Source organism: Rhinatrema bivittatum, chromosome 2, assembly GCF_901001135.1.
Source record: "Rhinatrema bivittatum chromosome 2, aRhiBiv1.1, whole genome shotgun sequence".
Lineage (NCBI taxonomy): Eukaryota > Metazoa > Chordata > Amphibia > Gymnophiona > Rhinatrematidae > Rhinatrema > Rhinatrema bivittatum.
Genome location: NC_042616.1, coordinates 270,176,156 through 270,188,454, shown reverse-complemented (window position 1 = coordinate 270,188,454; position 12,299 = coordinate 270,176,156). Strand labels below are relative to the sequence as shown.

The following is a 12,299-nucleotide window of genomic DNA, read 5'->3' as shown; positions in this document are numbered from 1 at the left end:
ACATAAATCCGCTCTGAAAATCTGTAGGTGTGTGCATAGCTGGCACCAGCTTACATGCACACAGTTACACCTGCTCAGAAACATATGTAACTTTGTACGCATTTAGTTACAAGCATGCTTGCAAAAATCGAAAGCATGCAAAGTTTTGACCCTCCCCAAATCTCCCGACCTGGAACGCCTCACGGACTGTGCGCAGAAGTACATGCAAAATTGCTTTTGCTTTTGCATGTACTCTTATGCACACAAACCCCCAAGAGAATTTTCAAAAGGCCATAAACGTGCATAAAATCAGGGTTTATGCACTGAGGGCCAGATTTTAAAAGCCTACGCGTGTAGGTGGGGTTACGCGCACCCGGTCTATTTTCAAAACGCCCGGCAGCGTGTGGGTGTGGGTGGTCCGGGGCGGGAGCGTGGCCAGAGGCCTCTCCACAGCCGCTGGGCCTGGGGATCGTGTGCTGGCACTCGGGCGGCAGGCGTAACTTCTGGGATAAAGGTACGGGTTGGGTTTTTTTCGGGCTGGGGGGGCGGGACAGGTAGGGGAAGGGAGGGGAAGGTGGGGGGGGGGCGAAGGAAAGTTCCCTCCGAAGCCACTCCAATTTCAGAGCGGCCTCGGAGGGAATGGGGAAAGCCATCGGGGCTCCCCTAGGGCTCGGCGCGCGCAAGGTACACTAGTGTGCACCCCCTTGTGTGTGCCAACCCCGGATTTTATAACATGCGCGCGAATGTTATAAAATCGCACACACAAATGTAGGCCGCGAGCGTAGGTTTTAAAATCTGTCCCATAGAATCCTTTTAAAAATTCACCTTAAGATCCAGATTGGTCTGCTGGGCTCAGAGGGCCATTGCTCTGACCCAGCAAGGCACTTAATATTCTACACTCTGAAGTATAAAACAGTGTTTGAACACCGGTTGTCATGTGCTACCCTTTTGTTTGAAAAGTAATTCTTTTGGTGTAAATTAATGTGAATTTGTATAGGAGGTTAAAAAAAAAAAAAAAAAAAAAAAAAAGCGTGTGTTGTGATCTTTTCCAGAGAGCAAAGCAGAAAGATGTGTTAATAGCTCAAAGGCCTATCATCTCTTGTAGATCTGCTCCATTTGAAAGCCCCCAACCCTTGCTGATAGCTGGGCCCTTAATACAGCATGCATGCCAAAAGGTTAACCCCTGGTCCAAGGTAGCTGTTACATTTTAACCTTTACTGAATGCATGGTAAAGAGTGCATGGAGGATGGCATATCACACTGTCTACTATGTGCTCTCTGTGCTTATCTTCTACTACCTTGAACTTTGTTATCCTTAGCTTCTGCCACCTCTTACTGGGAGGCTGTGCGATGCATCAAATTCCCTTACGGTGAAAAATGTGTTCTAATGTTGACTGTGAGCCCATCATCTTTCAACTTCACAACATGATCTCGCTCTAGAACTTCTCTTCCATTGAAAAATATTTGCTTCAGGAGCATTATTTACACCTTTGGAGGGAAATCTTCAGCGGCCCATGAATGGCTCAAGCCTACAGGTACAAAATACAAATTACCAGCCAACTTTAGCCAGAATTTTCAAAGCAGATTTATCTGCACAAATCTGCTCTGAAAACTCCTGAGGTTTTGCTGGAATGTGCATATGCATACGTACAGGAAGTTACCCCCTGCTTCCAAACAGGTTTAACCTTCTGCATGTATATTTACATGCATATTTTCAAAAATTGGAAATATGCATGTGACTGCTTTTCCAGCCACAGTTTCACACCCTAGGCGGCTTACTGTGAGTGCGGGGAAAAGTATGCATGTAATCCAGTTATGTGCATAATTTCCCTCGCAACTCGCTGGATAGTTTTCAAAAGATGCTTTAGGTTTAAGCACCTAATCTTTTGAAAATTACACCCTTAATATATTTGAAAGCATATTTTACCTGTCTCTCCTCTCTGATAAATTCCCACTAGCATATCTGCTCTCAGGCTATCTACTTCAAGGACTGATGTCTCTCTCTATTCTGTTTTTCTGCTGACTGTCTGCCTTTTTAACTTTCTTCCAATTTTTTTTAATGACCCCCCCCCCCCCCCCCCCATCTTCCCAGGCCAGACTTCTCCAAAATTACATCTTCCATCAGACTTTCCTTCACAATGAAAATCTCGCCCCTCTAATGCAACCCCTCCAATTCCTAGAGCTTCCCCCTTTGGTTAGCTATCCAAATTTTAGGATAAACTTGTCTTATCTCTTATATGGGATCTAGGTTTGGTTCTCCCTTTCATTGGGCCTGGCTGGATTGCAGAGGTGATGTATTCAGGCCCGGAGAAGAGATAAGATGGCTGCTACTATCATGATGGCCTCTGTCAGCTGAAAAGCAGTACAGAGGGTGCCCTCTGGCCTGCAAGAGTACCATGAGCCAACCTGGCATATTTTCTGAAGTGGGGGAGGGTATTTAAGAAGGATGACAAAAGGGAATAATGAAAAATAAAAAAAATCATGAAAATTGTGTTAACATTTTTTTTTCTGTGATAAAGGAACAATGACATTTGATAAAATCAAAATCTGAACATCTCAAAAACATAAATCTTCTCCTAATGTTATTTTCTGTACATACTCACAATATGCTTCATATATTTATTTTGCTTTTTTATGGTGTTTACGACTACTTAATAAGAATTTTAAAATATGAGGGCAACTTCAATGGCTGCCCTAAGTTAACAACGGTGCTACAACATAGCAGCAGAAAAATCCTCCACAAAGCAACAGATAGTAAGTTTGCTTACAATAAATGGTATTTTCCATAGATAGAAGGATGAATTAGCCATTACATATGAGTGACATTATTTGGTGGCACCGAACAGGCTCATTTCTCCTAGTAGAGCTTTGAGCTGTACTGAGAATGTGTGGAGTTCCTGCCCAGGTATTGTCTCGTGAGCCTCCTCATTTGAGATCAGAGCTAATTCCAGCCTTGTGGTTTACTCTCCAGGAAGGTGGGCAGGTATTCCATGGCTAATTCATCCTGCTATCTACAGAAAGCACTGCTTATGATAAGCAAACTTGGTTTTTCCATTGATAAGCAGGCCGACTTAGCCATTACATGTGGGGTGTATTGCAGCACAGCTTTTACTGAGTAAGCAACTCAGACTCCAACGTGGAAAGTGGACTATTGTGAGAATAGGTTACGCAAAACTGCTTGTTCAAATTTACTGTTGTCCAGACATGAAGGTATGAAGAGAGGACCATATACAAAACTTTGCAGATGTCTTCGAGAGGTACTTCTTGTAGATGAACAACTGAAGAAGCTGAGCTGAGCTTTAACAAAATCTGTGATTTGAATACCTACCAAGGTGCAGCAGTGATGAATGCATTCTGCTATCCAGTAGGATAATGTCTATTTGGCAACTGCTTTGCCAAGTCTGGGTCATATCAGAAAAATAGCTGAGAAACAATGTGATTGAGTCTTCTGCTTATAGTAGGCAAAGTCTCTTTTACAATTCAAAGTATGAAGGATTTTTTCTTCTTCGTGAGCATGCGGTCTTGGAAAGAAAGTATGCAAGACGATGGACATTGATATGGAAAGGTGAAAATCTTTGGAAGGAATTTCAGATGGAATATAAAGAACCACCCCATTGTGAAAGAATTGCATATATGGGGGATAATAACTTGGGAGTTCACTGTCCTTCTGGCAGAAGTTACTGCTACAAGGAACACAACCTTCCCATGTCAAGAACTTAAAAGAAGCCAATTCCAAAAGCTTAAAGGAAGGCTTTATTAGTTGAGAAAAGGCAACATTCTAGCCCAGGGCACAGAAGGCTTTTGTACTTGGGGCTTGACATGCCATAGGCCTTTCATAAATTTAATTATTTGCAGATGAGTGAAAATCGGTTTGTTTTCTATCAGAGCATGGTAAGCCTCATGGATCTGTACTTGGACCAGTGCTTTTCAATATATATGATTTGGAAAGGAATACGAGTGCATATGCATACTTCAGGTCAAAAGCAAACATCCATTCTTTCTTCTGGATGTAAGGGACGATCAGTGCTGAATAAATTAATTTTTAATTCCTCTCGGAGTAGGTATTTGTTTAAATGTCTCAAGTCCAGAATGGGTCTCAATCCACTTGATTTCTTGGGGATGAGGAACTATCAGGAGTAGAAGTCTTGACTTCATGAAGGTGCAGGGATTGGCTCTCTCTCTCATTGCTCTAGAAACGACTGCACTTCCTGTGGAAGCTGCTCCAGTTTAGACAGATCTGGACTGAATTGAAAAATGTGTAATAATGCCATTGAAGGGATGGCAGCCAGCAGAAATGCAAATGGTATCTTTAGGACTCAGATATTCTTGGTTATCTGAGCCACTCATCCAAAAAGGATTGGATCAAAAACTGGGCCCAGACTTGGGTTGGGACTGTTTTGTGGTCTTTGATTGATGGCAATCAAGTTGCTGAGTTCTGGCCAGAATTTGCTGCTAATGTTGATCCAGAAGAGGTGGCAAACAATATGGATGTCTGTGGAAATATGGTCTTTTGTACGTGAAGGAGGAGCGTCTCGAAGTAGCCATGGAAAGAGACTGAATGACTACATTCTGGATGTTTATTTGAACGACCACTTCTCTGAGCTTCTCACCAAACAGGTTATCCCCTAGACAAGGGAAGTCTTCCAGCTTCTCATGGACATTTTCCAAGATGCAGATCACTGAAGTCAGGCCACTCTTTCAGCTCCAATTGAGGCTGAGGAGATATATGAAACAGTGCCAAATGACTCACAGAGTGAAGGTGGTGATGGATGCATTCTTCTGCATCCAAAAGCGATTGGGGGTAATAATTTCTCATGTTTGCAAGCTGTAGAAAAGGTTTTATCTTTTGAATTCAGTTGTAGAGGTATTGCACCATGTAGAAGTGGTGAACAGAGATGGGAGCGGTAAGCAGGGTGCTCTGAAAGAACTTCTTGCCAAAACTGCCAATATGTATTGGCATTAGTATATTGACCACATGATATTTTATGTAATGCTTTGACTTTAATTATGGACTTTTTAAATGTTCCAAGGTTTTTATTCTAGGGGACTTTAACATTCATTTAGATTGTAGACCAGTAGGTATTTTTAATTATTTTCTTGATGTTTTTACTTCCTTTGAACTTATGCCCCTTGTCTCTTCTGCTATGCATAGAGGAGATCATATTAGATCAGGTGATATGTTCTAAGCAGTTAGCTCAAGCTAATGCCACTGTGATAACTGATATTGAGCTGGTCCCAGGATCAAACTATTTGGTCAAATTTCAAGTTTTGGTACCTGGAAAAGGAACCAAGCGGGTTAAATAAACTGAGAAAGTAAAATGTTAGGAAATCTATTAATCCAGTAAGCTTTACACTGAATGATTACTGGCTAAAGATCAGCTTAGCACTGACTCTGCAGATTGCTGGCTAATTCACTGACTAAGTTGTTGGGCTTCGCGAGAGATAAAATTGCTCCTTTAACTCTAAAATGGCAGAGAACTGCAGAATGTAGGGTTCTGTGGTATGATAATTCGCTCATACTAGCAAACAGAAAAATATGGAGGTTTGAAAGAATATGGAGAAAAAAAGCATTCGTCTGTTTCACTGACACAGTTTAATACTGCCAGATAGGATTATAAAGCAGCTATATATTGCTGCCAGTAAGTCATATTAAACTGCACAACTGCAGGCTTCTTTAAATTGTCCCCTTGAATTATTTAATACAGTTAGGCATATTAATGGAAATGTACATAAGGAAGAACGCAAGGTTAAATTCTCTCCTGAAGATTTTGCTAATCATCTAATAGAGAAAGTGACAACTCTAAGGAAGCATATTGATCCGATCACTCTCATGTTGACCTTTGTTTTAGAGGAAGCTACAGAATGGGGTGCATTTAGGGTCAGATTTTCGAACCTGAGCACACAAATCTACGCCCGATTTTATAACATGCGCGCACAGCCGCAAGCCCTAGGGGAGCCCCGATGGCTTTCCCCATTCCCTCTGAGGCCGCTCCAAAATCAGAGTGGCCTCGGAGGGAACTTTCCTTTCGCCCCCCCCCCCCCCACCTTCCCATCCCTTCCCTATCTAATCCGCCCCCCAGCCCTACCTAAATCCTCCCCCACCTTTATTATTTAAGTTGTGCCTGCCTCTGGGCAGGCGTAGGTTGTGCGTGCCGGCCGAGTGCCAGTGCACGATCCCCCAGCCTAGCGGGCCTTCGCAAGCCTCTGGCCATGCCCCCACCCCGCACCGCCCATTTTTTCAAGCCCCGGGACATACGCATGTCACCAAGCCTATGCAAAATAGGCTCGGCGCGCACAGGAGGGGTTTAAAAGGGTTACACGCGTAACCCTTTTAAAATCCACCCCTTAATGAAGTTGGGCTGATTGAAACTGAAAATATAATGGGGCAGGTTAAGAACTCTTTTAGTCCCCTTGATACCTGACTCTTTCCATCAATATACAGTATGTTGTAAAGGCGGACTTTCTTACGGAGGACATTGTTCCAATGCACTGGGGAACACAATTTTCGTTGATTTAGATCTGACACTTGTTTTTGACTAGCTTTTGACATATGAATCCAAAAATGACCCCAGTTTTTCTCTATCACGTCAACTTTTTAAGGTACAGGATACCGTCCCCTTTGTCCCAAAAATCATACAAAATATACATACAAAGGAAATAAAAGAAAAAATTACCTGAACATACTGTTTATTTAGAGTTATTTTATTCATACAAAGGCTATATATTGTTACTGTAAGTCAAATTGTATGCAAGTAGTAAAGTTCTCCTACCAAACATACATATTAAGGTAAAAATTTACACTTATAGCTTTTCCGGCAGTGGACAATCTTGCCTGATGCTCCAATAGTCAGCCATCATATGTACATCCCATCTACCTTGATACTGTGCCTCCATGACCTTCAAATCTTGGTGGAATCATTCACCTTGCTCATCACTGATTGTACCAAGGTTTTTCGAGAAGTCAGCAAGATGGCTATGTAGAAAATGCACTTTGATGCTCATGTTGCAACGAAGCATTTTGAAGCTCTCCAAGAGTTTCTGGACAATTTCAGTATAATTCTGTGCTTGGGTATTTCCAAGAAAGTCCTTGACAAGGTTTTTGAATGACAACCAAGCATTCTTTTGGAGTTCTGACATTGTCCCGATAAAATGTTCATCTTTAATGAGCTGCCGAATTTGTGGACCATCAAACACACCGGCCTTTATCTTTTCAAACGACAGGCTAGGAAATGCCAAAATGAGATACTTGAAACAGTCTCCTTCAGTTGGCAAAGCTTTAACAAATTGCTTCACGAGACCCAGTTTTATGTGCAGAGGTGGGAAAATAATGTTCTGTCAACAAGTGGCTCATGTAGAATGTTTGGATCACCAGATTTGAGGTCAGATCTTGGAGGCCAATTCGACTGCACCCAATGCTTCTCACGAGCCCTGCTGTCCCACATATACAGAAAACAGGGATACTTGGTGTATCCTTATTGCTGACCAAGAAGGAAGCAGACCATTTTAAGGTCAACACAGATGATCCAATTGTGCTTGTGATTCTGCAACAGATAAATGACTCTCTTTATGTCTTCATAGTCTTCATGAAAACAAACTGAATGGCCTTTTTCCTATCGCATGCGATATTTAGTGCATTTTGATAAATCCAGGCCTAAGATAGGCTGTAGAGAAAAAACTTGACGTGATAGAAGAAAACTAACTGCAGTTTTGAAATAAGCATGCCTATTTAAGTCTAAAACAGCTGAAAAATCGAACTCAACAGAAATTATGTTAAAAATTGTTACCCAGTGTAGTTTTTAAACAAATAGCCATCAGACCAGTTTAAAACATTTGACATCGGATCTGCCTTCTAGTTATTGCCCACATTTGGGAGGTACACACAGACCCTGTGGGCATTGCACGATGTGTTGTCATACAGACACAGTTTCGTCTTTTGAAAATCCTTCTACTAAACGTGTGTTCCAGCTGCGTCTGGATTCGGACTGTACTACACAAGGTGTAATATATGTTATAAGGTGCCCCTGTCCGCTTTTCTATGTGGGCAAGAATATCAGGATGGTTAAGACACGTATGACTGAACATTGTTCTAACATTCAGAACCATCGGGAAAATGAGCCCTTGGTTGATCATTGGTCTCAGTTATCACACTCCATCTCTGATCTTTTCTTCTTTGTGGTGGAAGTGGTCACATGCCCCTCTCGGGGAGGTGACTTTGCAGGACACCTGGGTCGAAGGGAACAGAGGTGGATCCATACACTAGGTACTGTAAATCCATTGGGACTAAATAGAGAGATAGAATGGCATCTGTTCGTCTGATCGTGATTGGTTTGAAGTTATTGTCTGTGGTGTGATTGGACTGCTTGAGTCTCGCGATAGATTCCTTTTCGCGCCCTTTTTTGGGTTTAAATGCCTGTCTTTTATGAGGGTGGATGCGCTCCCTGTTGACATTTGGAATGTGTATATTAAGGTATGTTTCTTTAACCAACAATTAAATTGTTTTGGTAGCCTTTTTGTTATAGTTCCACATTGTATGTAAAAAAATTGATTTCTTTGATGTTTACTGTCCCTCCCGACGCAGCCATGGTGAAACACGGGTCCGTGTCGGGTAACTTTTATAAGATGTCTGCTGTTTGAAATCAGTGGAGTTGCCATGCAGAAGTTTGTTGAATAAATATACACCTTCTAAAGAATTTCTTGTGGAACTTTGATGTTCTCTTGCACTATCGTGTTGTTTACCAATCTCAAACCTACCCATGCCAGGGAAAATTCTGGGAAAAGTTGTCCATGTGCAGCTTTCATATTTCCTGACTGAAAATCAGATTCTACGTCAACATCAATGCGGTCTTGGAAAGAAGCACAGCATGGAGACACTTCTCTGGCCTGTTGCATATTTTCTGTTTCAAGAATTTGATAAGGGAGAAGCTATAATTGCTTTATTTTTAGATGTATCTTCAGCATTTGACACGGTATCGTATTCTGTGCTACTACAGCGATTTACAATCCATAGGAATGGGAGGGGCAGTCCTAACATGGTTTAGTTCTTATCTCCATGACAGAACACAGCAGGTTACTTTTGCAGAATCTCAGTCTGATTGGTTTGACATTCCCTGTGGTGTCCCTCAAGGGTTGGTGTTGGCTTCAGCGCTATTCAATATTTATCTAAGTCCCCTTTGCTCCTTATTTGATAAGTATGCTGTTAAATTTAGATTGTGACACAGATGACCTGCAATTGTTTTTTTTACCCTAAAGGGAAATACAAGTACTGCCTTGAATCAGCTTTCTGAAAATGTTTGGTTGATTAATGAGGTGATGAAGGAAAATCATTTATTACTGAACATAATAAGACTGAAGCAATATGCTTCTCATGTGATGTCAATTATCTGGCAAAACACAACATGAATAATTTTATTTTAGAAACTACAGTTCATTTTAGAGAGTCAGACGTAACTTGGTTGCATATTTGACTCAAGGCTTTTTTTAAGGATCATATACAATATGTTTTAAAATCTGGCTATTACAAGCTTAGACTGTTGAAACATCTGAAATAAGTTTTAGATAAACATGACTTTCAGACAGTGGTCCAAGCCTTTGTTCTATCTAGTGTAGATTACTGCGTTCTTTACTTGTTGGATTACCAGTGGCTTCTCTTAGGGTGATTCAAGTTTTCAGAATTCGGCAGCTCACCTGATTCTTGGAGGGCAGCGGTGGGAGCATTATATCTCCAAGACTGCATGACATTGGCTTTCTGGCAATGCGAAGAAATCATTGTTGCTGTTGATTTTGTTTTATTGTTTATGTGTAGTCTATGAATGTTTGGTTTTAAACGATGTAATCCACCTAGCACAAATACTTCACACTATAGGCAGAATATAAACCTTTTTAAAATAAATAAATAAGGAGTTTATGGTCCATTCCTGGAGGTGAATTTGACTGAATTCTTGTCGTTTTTGCCTTTTTCAGAGCAGAGTCGACAACTACAGATTGGTGCAGCAAGTTTAAAACTCCAAACCCCAGAGATTTTTGTACCTGAATTTAAAGGTCAATATTCCTAGCAGTAGGAATGCCAGAAATAGGTGTTTTCTACATTCTGAAATGCAGAATATTGAAGAGATTATGGACCGGAAGTGCTATAAGCTCCAATGAGATGTCTAAAATATAAAGTAGGATGAAGATCTCTGAATGGGGATCTTTGTCTTTACGGACATTGATGCCAAGCGTTTCCCCCAACTTTTCCACAAATTTGAAATATGTCAGGTCCTCCGGTAGAGATGTATGATCAAGAGAATCTGGAAGCAGATTTGAAGGAGCCTTCTTCAGAACTTAATAGCATGTGTTCATTGATCCAGGACTCTAATGATGAGGAGTGTGAACCAGGAGGCTCTTCTGGTTGTGCTTGATGAGAAACAGCCTGGTCAATCATCTCTAATCTACGGACTCTACTGCAACTGAGTGGGAGGAGGAAGAACCCCATATCAAGGGTTCTGATGAGGAGTTCACCCCAATAGGCAATAGGGATTCCAGTCTGAGGGATTGCTGCAGCAAAAGTAGAAAAGAGAGGTTGGATATTACCTTCCATCTCCAAGGCTAAAGAGGCAAAGAAATTCTGCACCAGACCTGTAATCTGGTCGGGTGATTGTCATGTCCTCTGACCTGGAGAAGACAGTGGGCCATCTTCAGAAATAAACACAGGTTCTTGCATTTGATTAAGAGATATAGAAGAATATACTGGATCCGAATTTTCTAGATGAAGGCCCTATTCTAGCAGTGTGGATGGAGTGAGGGCTCTTGTCAACGTAGGAGGTAAAGGTAAGACAACCCCTTGTCCAGCAAGACCTAGGATGGTCTGCGTAAAGCTGTGTTGGCAAAGAGACTTGATGACCTGGGTCTGAAGCTCAATGCGTCGATGGTTTAGCTGGATTGGAATGCCTGGACACTTTGGATGAATGCAGCTTTGACAAGGTTGGGAGCAGGTCAAGAATCCTTAGTCAACTTATGCATCAATTGCATTGGAAATGCAAGATGTGCTCTTGCACTGTGCATTGTGGGGTCATGTAAAGATGGCTTGTTGCACTGTGTAGCTGGTGTGTCAATGCATCCAGATGGATCAAAGAATGAGCCTTGTGCATAGAGTACACCGGAACATCATGCATCAAGGGGTAGATTTTATAATTTTGTGCAAGCGCGTACTTTTGTTCGCACACCAGGCGCGAACAAGAGTACACGGGATTTCAATAGATACGCGCGTAGCCACGCGTATCCATTAAAATCCGGGATCGGGGCAGCCTGCCTCCGTTCCCTCTGAGGCCGCTCCGAAATCGAAGCAGCCTCGGAGGGAACTATCTTTCACCTCCCCTCACCTTCCCCTCCCTTACCCCCCCCCCCCCCCCCCCCGGCCCTATCTAAACCCCCCCTACCTTTATCAACGGATTTACGCCTGCCGGAGGCAGACGTAAATCTGCGCGCGCCAGCGGGCTGCTGGCACACCATCACCCGACCCGGGGGCTGTTCCGGAGGGCGTGGCCACGCCCCGGAACGCCCCTGGGCCGAAACCATGCCCGCAGCGCCACCCCGAAACATCGCGTCACCCGTGCCACGCCCCCGAAACGCCACGTCACGACTGCCACGCCCCCCGGCACGCCTCTCCATGCAAGCCCCGGGGCTTGCGCGCGCGCTGCCGAGCCTATGCAAAAAAGGCTCGGCGCGCGCAGGGGGGGTTTGGGGTAGGTTTTCGGGGGGTACGCGCGTACCCCTTTGAAAATCTACCCCGAAGTGCATAGGTGCGCCATGTGCATTGTACCCGAATACATTGGTGCATGAATGTCACTGGATGGCATCACTCATATGTAATGGCTAATTCATCCTGCTTATCAACAGAAAACTAGTAACAACTCAATGACTACTGATTTTTCATTTCAGTTGCTTATGCTTGCTTCTGCACCACGCTGTAAACAACTTTTTACATTATATACATCCCTTTAAAATAATATTTAAAAAACCTGAGTTTCTGTCCTGAAAAGGATAAAACCTCTTTCAGCATTCTCACTTTGTGTCTATATTGTGTACCAACAATAAGATAAAGAAAAAAATATACTTACAAATATATCAAAAAATGAATTAAAATAGTTATATTCCATGACTTCTTTGACTAAAGCAGGCCCAATGCCCCCATTTACCTGCAGGAATAAACAAACAAAAAACAAGACTGGGGCATTACATAATTTCAAACTAAAATTCAATACCTTGATCTGTTGTAATCCCAATTCTCATAACAACCCAAAATGATGCCTTCAACACTGTTCATCATGGGACTCAAATTCCAAA

General features: G+C 42.4%; 1 protein-coding gene across 3 annotated transcripts in view; it reads right to left on the bottom strand.

Annotated features, from left to right (window-relative positions):
• STARD3NL (STARD3 N-terminal like) overlaps positions 1-12,299 on the bottom strand; it is a 103,875-nt gene that overhangs the window by 50,697 nt on the left and 40,879 nt on the right. For all 3 annotated transcript variants that reach the window (XM_029589519.1, XM_029589517.1, XM_029589518.1), the window contains exon 3: positions 12,074-12,151. In XM_029589519.1, the coding sequence (XP_029445379.1) occupies positions 12,074-12,151 (78 nt within the window). The remainder of the gene's footprint in view (positions 1-12,073; positions 12,152-12,299) is intronic.